The sequence below is a fragment of the Centrocercus urophasianus genome, unplaced genomic scaffold (assembly GCF_019232065.1).
Source record: "Centrocercus urophasianus isolate 14NV4802_14NV808 unplaced genomic scaffold, USGS_Curo_1.0 seq_11, whole genome shotgun sequence".
NCBI classification, from domain to species: domain Eukaryota; kingdom Metazoa; phylum Chordata; class Aves; order Galliformes; family Phasianidae; genus Centrocercus; species Centrocercus urophasianus.
In genome coordinates, this window is record NW_024884253.1 from 32276960 (window position 1) to 32294773 (window position 17814).

A 17814-nucleotide genomic window follows, 5' to 3' on the forward strand; every position below is an offset into this window, starting at 1 on the left:
CGCTGCTGCTCAGCCTTCCCAGCTTTCTGTGGCAGCCTTCTGTGGCAGCTTTCCTGTACAAAGGTTTGAGCAACCAGTGTGTGTCAAAACTCACAGATGGCAATGCTGCAATATGAAACTGAATCCTACCTTGAATCAGGTACTTTATGAGGTGCTTCTGTTGAATGTATGTGATGCTTTTTCAGTTTTCAACATGGTCAAAAATACTAATATTGACGAAATCTTAAGAGTTACTCAGAATCGTTTCTGTTTAGCCTTTTGTTTATCTCATTCTTTGACTGCAAGGGAACGCTGAGGTGAGCTTCTTGTGTACCGAATACTTGAAAATGAGCGAGTTGAGTCAGACATGCTGATTGAAGGGAACTAAGAAGGCTGCTGGTGGAAGCAGGGCCACAGACCAGCTGGAGGCCTCTCTAGCAGCAGGCCACCACTTCTCTGGGCAGCCTAATGCAAAAGGGATTACACTGGTAGCAGCACATCAAATTGTGCACAAATCTCTCCCTTAGAGGGATGTATTTGGTGGAAGAATCCAGCAGCTGTATTACAAAGGGGTAAGGTAATTTCTTCTTATCAGGTCTTCGTTGTTTTTTCTTTTAATTGGGCTGCCCACTTTTACCTACTTTGACCTTAAAGGTCAGACTAAAGATGCTCTTTGGAAAGGAACTTATTGTATCCTTTCAGACAAGGGATGGATTCACGAGATTCTGATCTGTATATATTTAATTTCAGAAATGCTTTTCCAAGCAGAAAGAAATGACTGGATTGAAAATGCTTTCCCAATTTCAAATGTAATTTACCTTCTGCTGTGAAATTTGTTTCTGCTTCTCTCATCTTTGTATTTTGGCAGAAACTCATGTTTTTCCAAGCAGAGTATGAGGATTGGGTTTGACACAGTTCTGTGAGTTTTTGATCTTAGAAATGAGGGAAGCTAACCTACTGTATTAATAGGAGGGGAAAAAAGGCCCAACTTAACATGAAGAGGAACAGTTTGTGTTACCATATTGTTTTGTTCTGTATAAGATACTGTACTACATTTCTTTTAGCTTTCACCAGAAATATACACAACCAGTTCTTTTATCTGCCTGCCTGTATTTATGAGTTTGTTTTAACTTTCAATATAAAAAAAGGTTCTACATTATTTTTTAGTAGATAAGGCACATTCTTCATAAAAAGCTTATCAGGATGCCTGATAAACAGTGGACGAGGCTAGAGATAAATCAGTTTTCCAGTTACAGTTTCACTCCTGGTTTATCTCTTGAGTCAAACTATTAGGTAAATGTTCATAGTGTGTCCTGAATTAAAATTTCCTCCTCAAGCTGATGTAGGAAGCAAAAAATCACAGATTAAATATGGAGCTGTGTATGTGTATATGTGTGTGTATATATATATATATATATGTATATATATACACACACACTCAGTTTTGGAGTTCATAGCTTGAATTTTCTTCTTTCTGCTGTTAACTCAAAATAGCCATATTATTATTCAGTCTACAAAGTGAAAAACACAAAGACTTAGATCCAAATTTGTTTCTTAAAAAATGCAGCAGTAATAACAAGGCTTTTCATAGAATCACTTGTGTTGGAAGGGACCTTAAAAGGTCATCTAGTCCTGCTCCCCTGCAGTGAACAGGGACACCTACAGCTTGGTCATGTGCTTGGAGCCGCATCCAGCCTGACCTTGAGTGTCTCCAGGGACAGGCATCCTTTTGACTTCTCTCAACTTCACAGGATAACGTATTGAGCTACTGTGGCATATTGAGAGTTGTTAATTCACCTTCTTTAGAACTAGGCAAACATGTTTTACAGCCTATAACAACGGAGACACTGATTTCCTGGTGGATTGGAGGAAACATAAACCACACACGCTCTGTAGGCCTTTTCATACAGGTGGCCCATGCTAGAATTTTGCTGTCTGAAAGAAAATACTCACTCAGATGAATTGCTGAAAAAATAGAGAATAGGTCTGGATATTTTGAGTCATATCTCTTTGATAAATATGCTGAGAAAGTGCTGTGTACCATTGGTTGAATCAGTAGGAAGTATTGGGAAAATGTTCCTATTAATTTGTATGGAACTGCTCTGGAGAAACGTGAAAGGGTTATGTAGTACTGTGAACCATTAAATTTTATCGTTCCTTAAGGCTTCTTCTTGATTTTTTTCCTTTCCTCTTTTCTTAAGTTTGAAATGTAATTCAATGAGTAAATTCTTAAGTCTTTCTTGTGGAGTAGCACACATTCCCATGAACTTTATGTGCATTGTGTGCTTTATGATGTTGTGTTGCATGACAGAGAGAATCTGACTATAAAGTCTGTCATAAATCTCATTTATTTAAAGACGTAATTATTGATTTATAATTACTGTTTTCTTTTTCCTTGTTGTGGGTTAGTCGGATGGTACTTATGTTTCTTGGGATGAGTATTTGAAAAGTCAAATCAATTAGGTATTAAGGCAGAAAAGCTGCTGATTTTTCTCATAAGATTTGCAGTGGTTTTCACAGTCCAGCATGCTGTTACCAGGTAAGAGAGAGACACTAACAGAATTCTTGTATACTGATCAGAATACTGTATGCTACTGCATTCAGTAAAATGATATTTTCTGTAAATTACATTTCCAATCTAAAAAGCTGTATTATATCCTTTCATGAGACTTTTCTAGGTGGTTTTAATTCAGTTGTTTCTCTACGGAGTTTTGTTCTCCTCAGTTCTTTAGTAAAGTAATAAATGGCCTCCTTCAGAATGTGTTTACTCCTTAAATTTAATTTTCTGTTCTTTCAGTGATTCTAGTCTGTTACAATTAACATCCCATATTTCCCCAGCCACAGCAGTAATTGTGGCTAAAGCAGTTCTTTTTCTGTATGTTACCCTCAGCAACAAGGTAAAACCAGATGAAAGAATTGATTCATGCTTTAAAAATCAAGAAAAAATTAAACTTTCAATTAAAAGCTTTCAACTTATCGTTTTTAAAATCCAGTGTAATTGTGTTATGTTTCAACTGGTAAGGTCCCTGTGCAGACATGCACAGACATTGCTCTGTCATAATACAGGTGATGTTGTGAAGGGGAAGGTTGCATGTTACGCAAAGCAGCAGGAAGGTTTGTGCCTTTCGACTCACTGAACAACATTCTTCAGTTTTTCGTTCTGAGAAGGGTTTCTTTGTCCTTAGTAGTGTTTGATTTACTGGTCTGCGTAGCATGCATATGCTGCTTAATTTGAAAAAACAAAACAGAACAAAAAAGATCAAAATGCCTGTGGGAACTTCGTAGTTTTCAAAACACCATGTTGCCAGCTTCTTTTTTCTTTTTTTTTTTTTTTAAAAAAAGATTAAAATAGCTGTTGCAGTGTGCTTAGAATAGAAGCCTCTGGAATTGGGAATTACACACCTCCAAGAATTTTAACGTGGGCTGTAAATGGGGAAAAAAAGTGTTTAGAAAACAATCCACACATTGGGAACGTGAAGAGGAAGATCCAGCTGCAGACTCCTTTCGTCTGTTCCAATGAAGAAACATTGTTGGCCTTCTTAATCTTAGTTCATTACAAAAAGTACTGATGCTGATGAAAGAAAATGGGGGAATTTCATATCATCTTGCAGTGTATTTATGCCAGTGAACTGCAGTGGGCAGTTCTGTTCTAGCTTTTGCTTCCTGAAATGTGTGATGTGCATGAGGCCTGGCAGATAGTGTCTGTGTTGCTTTACAGTGAGATGAAATAGCTCACTCATCCCAGTGAAGTCTTGAATTATCAAGACTTAAACTTGTGCTTAAACTTTGTGCCTTGGCAATGATTGTGTATGGAGTGTGCAGCTAGGCATGAAGAAGCATGTGGAATAGAACAGGAGGAGCCACCTTTTCTAGTGGTTGCTCTCTAGTGGATTGGGCAAAGCATTTTGGGAAACTGTACCTCTCATAGAATCATAGATTCACAAGGTTGGAAACGACCTATAAGATCATCCAGTTCAACCGTCTCCTCATCACCATTGCCACCACTAGCACTAAACCATATCACGCAGCACGTCATCCAGATGCCTCTTGAACACTGCCAGGGATGGAGACTCCACCACCTCCCTGGGCAGCCATTCCAGTGCCTGACCACCCTCTGAGAGAAAAAGTTCTTCTTTATGTCTCCTCTGATAGAACTTGTGGCCATTACCCCGTGTCCTGCTCATTGCCTGGGAGAAGAGGCCAAACCCCTCTTCACCACAGCCTCCCTTCAGGAGGTTGTACAGTGCAGTGAGGTCTCCCCTGAGCCTCTTCTTCTCCACACTGAACAATCCCAGCTCCCTCAGCCGCTCCTCATAAGGTTTGTGCTCACCAGTTTTGTTGCCCTTCTCTGGACACACCCCAGGACCTCAACATCTTTCCTGTAGTGAGGAGCCCAAAACTGAACACAGTACTCAAGGTGTGGCCTCACCTCGAGTAGAGGGGCTGAGTAGAGAGGGATGATCACCTCCCTGCTCCTGCTGGCCATACTGTTTCTAATGCAGGCCAGGATGCCGTTGGCCCTCTTGGCCACCTGGGCACACTGCCTGCTCATGTTCAGCTGAGCATCAACCAACACCCCCAGGTCCTTCTCTTCTTCACACTCATCCAGCCGCTCATCCCCAAGCCTGTAACGCTGCATGGGGTTGTTGTGCCCAAAGTGCAGGACCTGGCACCTGGCCTTGTTGAACCTCACCCCATTCACCTCAGCCCAGTGGTCCAACCTGTCTAAATCCCTCTGAAGGGCCTTCCTACCCTCAGGCAGATCGACACCACCTCCCAGCTTGGTGTCATCTGCAAACTTGCTGAGGGTGCACTCAATGCCCTCATCTAGGTCATCAATAAAGATACTAAACAAGATGGGCCCCAGTACTGACCCCTGGGGGACACCACTTGAAACGGGTCGCCAGTTTCCCCAGAAGAAGCCTGTGAGGGACCGTGTCAAAGGCTTTGCTGAAGTCTAGGCAGACTACATCAACAGCCCTTCCCTCATCTGTCAGACTAGTCTCCCAGTTGTAGAAAGAGATGAGGTTGGTCAAGCATGACCTGCCTTTCGCGAACCCGTTCTGGCTGGGCCTGATCCCCTGGACACCACACACATGCCGTGCAGTGTCATCCAAGATGATTTGCTCGATAACCTTCCCTGGTACTGAGGTCAGGCTAACAGGTCTATATAGATTCCCGGATCCTCCTTACGGCCTTTCTTGAAGATGGGAGTCACATCAGCAAGCCTCCAATCCTCTGGGACCTCACCAGTTAACCAGGAGCATTGATAGATGGCCAAGAGGGGCTCAGCAATCACCTCTGCCAGCTCCCTCAGCACCCAAGGGTGCAGCCCATCTGGTCCCATGGACTTGTGACAGTCCAGATGGAGGAGGAGCTCTCTGACTGCCTCCACCGGAATTGCTGGGGGCATTTTCTGAGCAGCATCCCAGACTTCCAGATCGAGGCATAAAAAGCCCAGAGGATAACTGATCTGGCTGTTAAAGGCAGATGTAAAGAAGGCATTGAGATCAAAAGATCATCAGGATCTTTCCTATAGTCCGTGTAGGTGACTGTATTTGGTAAGAAACAGAATTGTGTATGTGTTAATGCATCTTCTCAGCAACTTGTACAGTGAGTTCTGAATAAAACCAGTGTCTGAGTGTAATGGGAGAATGTATCAAAAAAAGTCGGGGGGAAGGTGGTTTAAAGGTGTGCACTGTTTGATAAAATAAAGGTACGTAGCTATCCTCTTCTTTTAACTGTTTAAAGATGTAAACAGTTCCTTCACTCTTAGATTTTGATCTCAGTATAAGAGATGTCTTTGAGGTTTGAAGACAGAAGTTTGGATACTTCTGGGATTTATCTATAGATTTAAGAAAAGATGGAGACTTGTAAAATACCGGAGGGAAGCAGAGGGATTTACTGCTACAGGAAAGGAGCTTTTCAGCCACATGTTAGAATATAAATGCTACTGAAAGCAATTCAGTTATTCTTGGTAATGTGTGACCTACATCTGAGTGTCCCCCCCCTTCATTCCCTGTGAAGATGAGTGAAGCAACTTGACAGTATTCTTGACTTGGCTTTGGAAATAGAAAGTTACTACGGAAATTCTAGTCATAAAACACCCTTGCATTGAACTATTCTGAATTAATTTTGAGCAGAAAGCAGCCAGCAGTTTATTCTTTTGAATGGGTTTGCAAGTGATTCTCTCTTGGAAAACATCATACTTAAAGACCCAGAGAGGAGTAGGTGGTGCAGTTGGCTGAGTCAAGTCAGGTTATGAATTTAGGTTTCTGAATTCACACCAGGGTTGGGTATTCCCAAATGAATTCTGTTGTGAGCAAGGGAAGGGAGTTGTAGCTCTTGTTTGTGTGAATGACTATGAAGAAAAATGAGAAGATTACTTTATAGATGAAAAGCACAATATGGACCATTAGGCACAGTTGCTGTGTTTCGAGTAGCAGATGTGAAAATAATGGTATTTCATTATTTTTCAACAGGTTTGCCTCAAACCTCTTACAGATCAGAAGATAAAGTATAATAAATTGCATATTCCACTAAAGCTGGAGTGAATATAACAAAGGAACATTATAAGTGCCATCTGAAGTTGAAGTACCTCACCTGTGAAGAGTTTTCTTGTTTATATGTATGCGTGTGTATGTACACATACTTAGTTCTCTGCATACTTCAAAGGCTAATTCCCTGTTTTTTTGAAGCTATTGAGATATGCCATAGTATTCCAGTTGGCTAGAGGTTTCAGAGTTTTGCAGAGTAGGGCAAGGAGGATCTCCACTGAATTTCGGCAAGAGCTGTCAGACTTGAAATATAATTGGTGTTTGTTTGGAACATTTCTTTCATTATGTGATTAATTGCTACTTGCTTAGTTATTCCCTCAATGCTTGTAGGTGTGAAGTTGTAACAGCATAATAAATGCTGAAATGGAAAGAGAGTAGAAGTGTTTAACTATGTTCTTAAGTCTATTTTGTGTATATAAGAATGACTTGCTGTTATGGCCTTAATTGAATGTAAACCATAGCAGTGCTTGTATCTACACAGAGCCTGCACACAGCTGTGTGAGCTGTGATCTTGCAGATAGAAGAGGTGGATAAAAAGAAAGCTTAAGGGACTCCAGCAACTAACAGTAGTAAGAAGAGCAGGTGCATAAATAAACTAAAACTGGGTGCCAATTCTAAGAGCTGAGCTAAGGACGTGGTACATTATTAGAACAGAGAGAAGGCACACAGCTGAAGTTCGTGCTCAGGTGCTACAAATGCATGTACCTGTTTTGTGTTCTTTCCACTCCTTTCTAATTAGGTTGGCTTTCTGGATTAAAACAGTACTATGCTGCTGTCAGACTCTTCCTGGAGTCCCATAAAGAAGATTTTTTTTTTTTTTTTTTTTGGTCCATAATAACAGTTTATGAGGATTTGGGGCAAGGCAGGAGATGTGTGTGTTCTAGAAGATGTCATGGGGAAAGCTGTTTACAGGGCTTACAGGAGGACACATTGTTACGTGTATCTTGAGAATTCTGTGTAAGAACGAACTTCACTTTTAGTAGTGAATGGTTTCTTCTGGAGGCTAAAGCACTGCTCAGTTCAGTACGACTTTCCTGTAGTGAATTTGTGTACTCCAGTACCAATTTGAGGGAGGTCAACCTGATGCGATCATTGAGAATAACAGTATTGTACCAAACTGCTTAATTATTTTTATGGTAGCTTAGAGTCCTAGTGATACTTCTAAAAAGTTGTCATTTTTGGATTGCTGTTTATTTACTTATGCTGAAAGGGATTAACACTGCAGATGGACGTATTGAAAGTTAGTGAAAGTCAGTTACACCTCTACAGTTAAAAACAAAGGGGAAAAGGAAAGCATCAAGATCTAAATTTGCTTATTGCTACTCTCCATACGCTGTCAGGACAGGAAAACACCTTGGAACAGGAGCAGTGGGTGAGCAGAGGTTCTGACTGGAGGCATGAGGACTTCTGTGCTGTGTGTTCTCCGGACACAGCTCTCTTCACAAACCCTTGTCTGTGTGGACACATCACATTAACATATAGGTGAATAAATCTGAAGTGTAACGTTTATGTGCTAGCTTGTTTTTTTCCAGTGAAAACACTGGATGTTTTCTGTTCCAGTAAGCTTTCATTTAGGTAAATAAGCTTCAATTCTGTTTACTCTGAATATTAGTATTCCAATGTGCGAGTCTTTGTTGAATTGACCTAATGTGTGCTTCTCTGGCAGGCAAAGTTACTTGTTTGGAATAGAGTATTGTGGGAAGATGTTCTCTTGCTTTTTGAATACAATTCTGTGTGAGAATGGGAAAATGTGTGAGAAATGTATTTAAATGTCTGTTATTTTCTTGCCGTCAAACTGTGTAAAGAACTTGTGAAGTATTTTCTTATTTTACAGTAAATAATAATAGTAGGAAGAGCCACATTTCTTTTAACTCTGTTTAGGGCTCTATTAAGCAGGTCTTCTTCTAGAACTGTGTATGAAAGAGTTTGAGGGAATTCATTTCTTGTTATTTCTGCTGCATTTCGCCCCAATAAATTACATTTTTGAATGCATCATCATTTTGATGTCATAGACTAATAGGAGTTATTTTCCACAGTAGTTATTTTTTGGTAATGTTTTGATAATGCAGAAAAACTTTGGAAGCTGTAGTCCTTTTCTACGGTTTTCTTCCTCTGTTCTAGCTTCTTAAGTCTTCCCTTATGCTTCCTTCTCAAAATGATCTGTCATGCTTGGATAATAAGCTTTTCCAGCCCTTGACTCTTGCCTTTGTGGTTTTGGGTGTGTGCTTTGGAGAGGAGATGAACAAAACAAGGAAGCAGCCCACAACTTGTGCCAGGCTTCATCTTGCTTTTCTAAGTAATTATTGGGAGTTTTAGGAAGTACTTCTTCCCATTGAAAAATAATGCATCAGTCTTTCAGTTCATCTGCCATCAAGGGATTATTTAGCTAGTGTAAGAACTGTTACTTTTCTTGATTATGGTCTGATGTGGTTTTTTTTTTCCCTGCTGATAATGCTTCTCAGGTTTATGTATGCTTCCTACTGAATGTGGTTATTATGTGACCATGTAATTGTATTGTGATTGAATTGTGTTTTGGTGTGGAGAGGAGAGGGAGCTATCAGTGCAGGAAAATAAGATATTCTCTTTCCTCAAGGGTGAAAGTGAACTCTCAGTCTGATGTCTGTCTTACTCAGAGCAATAGTCTCATAGCATGTGCTTATTTATTTCCCACTTAAAATGTTCTAGCCTCCTAAAAGAATTGGTGTTGGCTGCTTTGAAGATGTTTGGTTTTTTATTTAAGGTTATGACACCTGTACATTACATTAACAGAGTTGCACAATGCTGCTTGAAATAGTAGTGTTGCTTAATTAGATTAATGCTTCCAAAAAATCTTTCCTTGTAATTGCAATATACTTCAGTTGCAAAAATTTCCATTTTCTCTTATGAATTATGGTGACCTATTCCAAAGACAACCTCTTAGATTTTAAATAGTGTAAGGAGGGCTCTAATCGGTTCACACTGGGTTATTTATTTTAATTATCTTTCAAGGACTGTTGCAGTTTATAAAACAAAGAATCATAGAATTGTTTGAGTTGGAAGGGACCTTTAAAGGTCATCTAGTCCAACTCCCCCGTGGATGGCAGCCCCTGGCTCCTCCAGGCCCACCCCCCTCCTGGAGCAGGAGCTACCCTGGCATAGGGCAGCTCACACAGTTGCTCAAGGAAGAAAAGAAAATCTAGCAGCAGTTCAAAAATACCCAAACACTCTGCCACAAGCTTTTGGGGTAGAAGGTGAAGAAGAGACCACAGCAACTGGCACTGGCACTGCTGCCCAGAGAGCTGTGGGTGCCCCATCTCTGAAGGTGCTCAGGGCCAGGTGGGATGGGGTCCTGGACAGCATGAGCTGGTGGGAGCAGCCAGCCCATGGCAGTGCTTGGGACTGGGTGAGCTGAAAGTTCCCTTCCAATTCAAGCCATTCTATGGTTCTACGAATTGGCTGAGAAATTTTATGGAGTAAATTCAGATGACCTCGCGTAGTACCAGGATTGCACAGTTTGATATGTTCTTTCAGGTTAGGAATAAAAAGAGAGCTAAGTGGAGCCACTAATTCTAATATTCATTTTCAGGAATGTTTTATGTTTCTCTGTGGGAGACTGTGTCTGTTTATGCAGTGCTTCCAGGTGAAGAAATGTGTTTAAGCATACAGTTGAACCCATGTTTTCTATCTTGTAAAACTGCTGAGGACAGCTGAACACTCACCTGTTGTCACATCTACTTTTAATAGTGCAGGAAGAATATTTGAGCTTAGGTCTTTCTTTTAATAGAGATACTATTGTGCATGGGAGATTGGAGGGGCTAAGGACACAGAAGTGTAGCTGAAGAGCTGCCTTGCACTTCCTTAAGTAATTCTCATATTCAATAATCATAATTCTTTCCATTCTCGGTAATGGCAGAGTTCCATTATAATCTGCCCCTTAAGGCAAGCTTTAAGGGTTTTAAGCATTCCAGCAGTGTGGTGCGCGTTGAGGAAGGCAACCACAGTTATGCATGAGGTGAAGCTTTGCACTTTGGAGTATGTGGAAAGAGAACACTTACTGTTGTTTTTGTGAAGATTTTTGGTTTGTGTTTCTGAAACAAATCAGATTTTCTGTTTTTTCATTTTTATCAACTTTTTTTCCTCTTTATTTCCTTTCTACGAGATTTCCCAAACTAGATTTCTAGAGAAGATCACAGAGCTTTTTTCCTTCCTTAAGAAGGGTTTTACTGTTGCCATTTTTAGAACCCCAAAGAAAAATTCTGATAATTTTCCATCTTCAGCCTCCTTTATTATTGTTTTCCACAAACGAAGTATAAACTAACTTACAAATACATAAATATTTGTGTTGTCAGTAAAGGGTGCTTGACTCCTACACCTGAGTGATCTTAAGTAAAATTGTTAAGTAAACTATTGTGTATATATACAATTTTCTTGGATTTTAGTAATGTCAACGTAAAATGAATTTGTATTATTAGGCTTGACGATGGTTTGTTGTTTTTTTTCCTTGTTTCTGAGAGAGGAGAGCTAACAGCTGAGGAGAAGTCATTAGTCATTTTTGCCTAATGGACTCTGTTTTAAGATGAAATTCTAAAGCGAATGGAGCAGTGTCTTCAGGCTTAAATAACACTGTATTGAATTCTAATCTTCCTAATGCTGGTGTGTTATTTCTGGATGTTATCAAACTGAGATAAGGTCACAGAACAGCTGAGGTTGACAGGGCCCTCTGTCTCCCAACCTGATCTGACCCAGCCCCTGCTCAAGCAGGACTCCAGAGCAGGGGGCCCAGGCCTGTGTCCAGGCAGCTGTTGAACTCCAGTGAGAGACTCCACAGTTTCTCTGAACAACGCAGGCCAGTCACCCACACTGCAGAGAAGTGCTGCATGATGTTCAGAGAGAACCTCCTGCGTTGCAGGTTGTGTCCATTACCTCTTGTTCTGGCACTGGAAACAATTGAAAAGAACCTGGTGCTGTCCTCTCTGTACCTTCCCTTTTACAGCCATTGATGAGATATTTCCTGAGCCTCATCTTCTCCAGTTTGAGCAGTCCCAACTCTCTGGAATGATGTTCTCCAGTCCCTTTATTATCTTTGTTACCTTTCACTGGATTCTATCCATTACGTCCAGCTCTCTTACTTGTGAGCCCAGACAGCACTCCAGGTGAAGCCACCCACCAGCTCACACTGCCCAGGGCCCCATCCAGCCTGGCCTTAAGCATCCCCAGGGATAGGGCATCCACAGCTTCTCTGGGCAGGCTGTACCAGTGCCTCACAACCCTTTGAGTAAAGAATTTCCACCTAACATCTAACCTAAATTTCCCTCTTTTAGTTTAAGGCTGTTTCCCTTTGTCCTGTCACTATCAGATAGTGTAAAAAGTCAGTCCTCTTCCTGTTTGAAAGCTTCCTTCAAGTACTGGCAGGCTGTAGTGAGCTCTCTCCAGAGCGTTTTCTCCAAGCTAAACAAGCCCAAATCCCTCAGTGGCTTTTTTGTTGTTATCTGTAAAAATCCACATTTAATGAGCAGCAAAGTCACTGCTTATGAATAGATGAATAGTTTTAGTATTTTGAGTTTTCCTCATTATTTCTATGTATTCAAACTGTGAAAGACAGAAACACAGCCTTCTGGAACTCACTTCTGCAGAAACATTTTGGGCTTATAGTGTTTTGTTGCCATGACTGGATGCAAGCTTAAGTGCTTAGTTTGTCATGCAGATTTGTAACGTGATTTTGATATAGTTTGCAACCAATGCAATGGAATAGTAGAAACTTTTAACAAAACTGCTTAGAACCGTTTATTTGCTGTTCTAAGTTTCCAGTTCAAATGCTTGCCTAAATAGTTTCACTTTCCAAACATTTTAAATTAACATTTGACTTTTTTTTTTGTGCCTATGACTCCGTTTCCATAACTATGCCTTTGTTTCATTTTACAGAGGAAATAAAGACTGAAACAGAGAAGCAAAGGTATGTGGTAGTTGTTTATATTGACTAATTGTGCTTTGTCTTATAATTTGTGCCATGCTTATTCTGAGTTGTGATTATGGGTTCACTCTGAGAAGCTTTCTCATTTTAAAAGATTGGTGGTATCCAGAAACACTCTAGAAGTGCTGCTAGTGCTGCTTCTATTATTGTCTCTTAGGTTAGAAGGCACAGGACCTGGGAGTAGAGGTAGGAGACAGCTTAGAGGGGACTGATTGAAAATGGCTGGCAAGGGTAGGAGTAGATGAGAAAATTACTTTGTAGGGAGGGATATGAGCTGAAAAGGATTTCATGTGAGTTCAGAGGAGGACAAAGGCCTGGAATGCACGTAAAATACTTGAACTGTGAGCAGGTAAGGAGAGAGAGGCTGAAATGGGTAAGTGAGAATGAGTAGAGTGGTGTAATTTGAAAAGATAGTGTGGAAAGGATTTTGTTAGGGAGTAGGTCTAGATTTCTGTGGGCAGTTCCTCTAGAGGAAGTGAAGGCAGAAGGCAGAGTGGGTGGGTATTCATTCCCTTCTATTGTCAGTGAGTAATGTGTTAAGTATTGATAGACTGAATGCGTTATTAGTATTTAATTACATGTTCCACAGGATCTTCCTTATCTTTGAGTGTATATCATTAACCATGAGTCATGGCATTGCTATGACAGTTCTTACTGCTTGCTGAAAGAACCAGATTTGTGGATGAGGCTGAAGAACTGTTCTTATGACATAAGAATTTGAATGCTACATGGGGACCTGTTTCTCTGCTCTGGAAATGAATTTTTCTTTTAGGCAAATAATTTAAACCACAGTTGTCAGAACTGGCTGCTAACAATTTCTGCTTTATCCTTTGGGCACTCAAGTGAAGTGCTATGGATTTTGTTTGGGAAATTTAAACAGTTCTAGCTGGAATAGAAGCAAGCAAGAACTTTATTTCAGATATCAGGATTTATTTAATATCGAATACACTGAACAATTTATTCTAATGACATTTAAGATTGGGCATACAAAAATTAATGGAGGCATCTGATTAAGTCACTATTCTTCAGTTCCCTCTAGTAAAGTAAAATCAATACTATCAACTCTTAGATTGTAAAAACAGATCTAAGATTTGTGCGGTGTTCGGATAATGTTGCACTGAGCACCAGTCTCAGGCAGATGGTAATGTTGTGTTCCTATAAAAAGCTTTGGTAACAGTAGAATAAATAAAATAAAAGTCCACATTATAAAGAATTGAAAGAAAAAATAAAATTGCATAACGTGAAATATTCAGTGAGTGGTGTTTGTTCTGGGCACTGAGTAAGGATAAGTAATATCTTCTCCTGCAGTTAAATGCCATCAAAAAAGTAATGGTAGAGCTGAACTGTAATAAACTTCGGTTGCTCTCAAAGTAATGCCTCCTATTTATTTCCACAGAAACCACAAAGAGCACAGTAACACTGTTTGATGGAGCGAATTCTCAGTTACAAAACACTATTTTTCAATACAGTCATCACTGTATTTTCTCTGCATTTTTGCCAGTGATGAACAAGAGCCTACATGTGACACTTGTAACAGTCCACACCAGTGGAGATGACCCACTGTCGCCACTGCTGAAATGCACCACCCACTGCCTCACTGTGCTCACATCCACTGTTTGGTCTCCTTAAACATTCAGCAAGCATCAGTGCATGTCAGTGGGTGCAACTTTTTCTGCATGGAGGAATTCAGTGACACACGTTTGCTTCATCAGCACTTGTCAGGCATCATTTTATCAGACTGCCCCTTCTGCTGCCAGCTGTCAAACAGCAACAGCGTGTTTGGAATATTGGCGGGAAGGTTCAGCCTTTACTGCCATATCACCAACATCTGCCTCTGAGGTCATGGGCCGGTGTAGTAACATCATAGGAGGCATTACTTTCAGAACAGCTCTTCTGAACTTTCAAGTGCTTATATTCTGTCCAGTCAGTATTTCAAGTTGCGATTTTGTGGTATGAAATGTAGGTCTTGTCTATGCGTTCTTGATAAATAGGTTTGGATTTCTTTAGTGCTGTCTTTATTCTGGCAGTAGCCTTTTGCTTTGAAGGCATTGCTGGACTTGAGCTGTGATTGGATTTATGCCAATCTTACCATAAAGTCTGTTGGTTTTTTTTACATGCATGAGAAGGAGTTCTTTTTATAGGTCTCCAAATAGGGAAACTTCTTAGTTTATAAAATATTCATATTTTGATAGCTGTAATTGAGATTTGAGTATCTTAGCAAAGGTCTTACAGTGATAATTGGTTAATTTTTTTCAATTCCTGCTCTAGCAAAAGGCTCTCACTGTTCACCTGGAATGTGCTGAAAAATAGATTATACTTCCCCATAATTTTACACAGAAAACAGCTTCTTTGTTTTAGTTTGTTTTCTGTTTAAACAGAACTGGTGTTTGGCAGTGACACAAAGGGGAATAGAAAAGGACAGGGTGATTTATGTAACTGTAATACAGCTGAAGCTGCCAAAATCATTTTAAAAATTCATCATTTGATGTATAGATTAGCTTGTTTCCATGAGTGATATAGAGTCATAGAAAATCTCAAGTTGGAAGGGACTCATAAGGATCATTGAATCCAACTCCTAGCTCCACATAGAATCACCCAAACTAAACGGAATAGGTAGTATTTGCCAGAGCTGGACATGTTGTGCCTTTAAATTTTGCTTCTCACTTCCTCTCTTCAGGCCTCTCAGTGTTCTCCTAAGAGCACAGAACGGTAACAAATATGTGAGCCTAGAGGAGAAAATAAGTTCTGTGGCTGTCTTCGCAGTGGTGACCAGGGCCAGACCCAGAGCCACAACTCTCTGCCTGTCAGGCAGCGCTGCTGTGCTTCGTGGTACCAAATCGCTTGCACAGGGCCCAGAGAGATATAAGATCTCCTCCTAGGGGGTCATAGAATCATTTATGTAAATATTAGCTGATTTTTATATTCCTCATACTTGGTAGAGCTCTTGGTGGAGGAAGGTTTTGTTAGACAGTTTCCAGTTATATGGTCAGATGGGAGGGGAGTTGCAGAGGGGGGAAACAGACAGAAAACAGCCAGCCAAAGTAATTTCTTGGCTGGCATTAAGATGACCTTTGGGTCTCTTTTCTCCCTGCTGTCCACTCCTTTTCATCATCAAGAAGGTGATGGATTCTTGAGTTATCTTCCCAGCCTACACCTAAAGGAAGCTTCATGCTTCTGCAGTAGCTTTCTGTAGTAGGCTCATCATTTTCTGAGTCTCATCATGGCTTGTTCCTTATTTATGAAAAACTACAGTTTTATTTACAAAGAATCATTTTAACCTAATTTTAATGATATCAATAGATGTAGAACAGTCTGTTTAAAGACTGTAACAAGAGATGCCATCTTTCCATTCCTCACAGACGAGCTCCTACAGAAATTTCAGAGAGACTTGAGAGTGTATAAGAATAGCATTCTTCAGCAACTTATCTGATTTGAGTTGTCTAAAAAATTGCTTTGCTCTGTCTACAGCAAAGCAATTATTGAGCAATAAGTAAAAATTATGTATCCGATTGAAGAGCAAGCCTCTATTTTTCTTTAAGGAAAAAAAAATATACGGGGATAAATCCTTACATCTTGAAAAGAGGAACTACTTAATAGAAAAGTAGAGTCTTAACACCAACTATTCCTTATTAAGACTTGGAATTTAGAAATTTACACTTTTAAAGTGCCCAAACAAGGATTGGTGTTTGAATGTGATACCAGATATTTTCTCAAGGATTTGAAAATTTCAGCTTGCTCCTTAAAAAGCTGAAATACTAATATTTTATCAGCTTGGTTAGTTTAAGGCTTCTGCTGTGGGGCTTGGGAGTATGGCTTGGGAGTGCATCTGTTCCTTGGAGATACAATAAACTCTTAACAGTTCATTCGTGTATTTCAGCAACTTGAAAAACATTTTCGTACCCAGGATGATAGAAAAACTTCCTTGAAACAAGAGCTTTTATTTGACACAAATGTGGAGGGCCTTGATTTGAAATCAGTTATTCTATAAATTTATTTATTTACATTTATTTAAATATTACTGCAATAATTCTGTAATCCTTTGCTACAGAACACAAGGTTATGCTTTTTTCTTTGAACGATTTATCAAATCTGTGTAAGGTAGTGTAGTTTACTTTGTAGGTAAAGATACGTAGAGAGATTTATGTATTAGAGATACTGTAAGCAGTTAAACTCTTAATAGTCTTCATAATAATCTTCTTAAATGTTACACACTTACAGTACTTTCAGATTATTAGATATGTTGGTAAACACTGAACCCTAAAATTCTGTGGTGTCATCTGAAGTACAGCTAAAACTGTTTAAAATAAAAAGTTTTATGGATTTATTTTTGTTAGTTTATTTTCCCCTCAATTTATATCCAGAATTGATGTTTAATTGATGGTTAAGATCTAACCTCCAAAATGTATGTAGTCCCTCTGAAATACTGAACCAAAGTTGTAATATAGTAGTTGTAACTTCTAACTTCCAGCATCATCTAAACATCTAAATTTTATCTGCTTCAGTAATGTAACTTTTTATTAGACTTCCACATTGAGTGTTAATTCCTAGAGAAGTGATGTTTAATGAAATTCTTGTTCCTTTCTTCTCTTTGTGCTCCGCATGCTGCTCCCCCCTAACAACTTCACCTACTGTAGGGAGAGGTTTTTTCTGTTTTTAGAGGAAACAAGTTTATATTCCTTCCAACCAGCAGGGAACACTGGATACCTACTTATTCTATAAATAAGTCAATTTGCTGTTCCATAAATAACACAAAGATACTATACAAGCTGTTAAGAATACTTATATTATCTTTGTGCGTTAACTTTGTAGAAGTTATTCCTTCCTAATATTAATTTTCTTTATGTTTATTTCATAAATGTTGCAGTGGTGAAAACTATTTGTATGATCACTTACAGCATTCTAATTAAATCATTCTGTTTAGTCCCCCTCATGGAGAAGCAAAACCTGGTTCAAGCACTCTGCCACCTGTGAAATCAAAGACGAGCTTCATTGAAGCAGACAAGTACTTCCTACCATTTGAATTGGCATGCCAGTCAAAGTGCCCCAGGATTGTCAGTACATCTCTAGATTGTTTACAGGTCTGTATGAGGTTGAGTTTCAGCTGTCAAATACAAATTCTGTTGATATGAAAGAAAAGTAGCAGTTATATGTAACAATGTTTTTGTATTACTTTTCTTGAACCATGTGCAAGAAACAAAATTAACTGTGTATGTGACAATAGGTGAATGTGTCCTAGTTACTCTGTAATTTGTGTATGTTCATTTTATACATACTTTACCACCAGTAGTTGCGTGTTTTGATCCATTTTATATTAATGTGCAGCTACCT

At 39.5% G+C, this 17814-nt stretch overlaps 1 protein-coding gene across 1 annotated transcript in view; it reads left to right on the top strand.

Annotated features, from left to right (window-relative positions):
* ARFGEF1 (ADP ribosylation factor guanine nucleotide exchange factor 1) overlaps positions 1-17814 on the top strand; it is an 83845-nt gene that overhangs the window by 14616 nt on the left and 51415 nt on the right. The window contains exons 2-3 of the mRNA XM_042840080.1: positions 12438-12468; positions 17408-17564. Of these exons, the coding sequence (XP_042696014.1) occupies positions 12438-12468; positions 17408-17564 (188 nt within the window). The remainder of the gene's footprint in view (positions 1-12437; positions 12469-17407; positions 17565-17814) is intronic.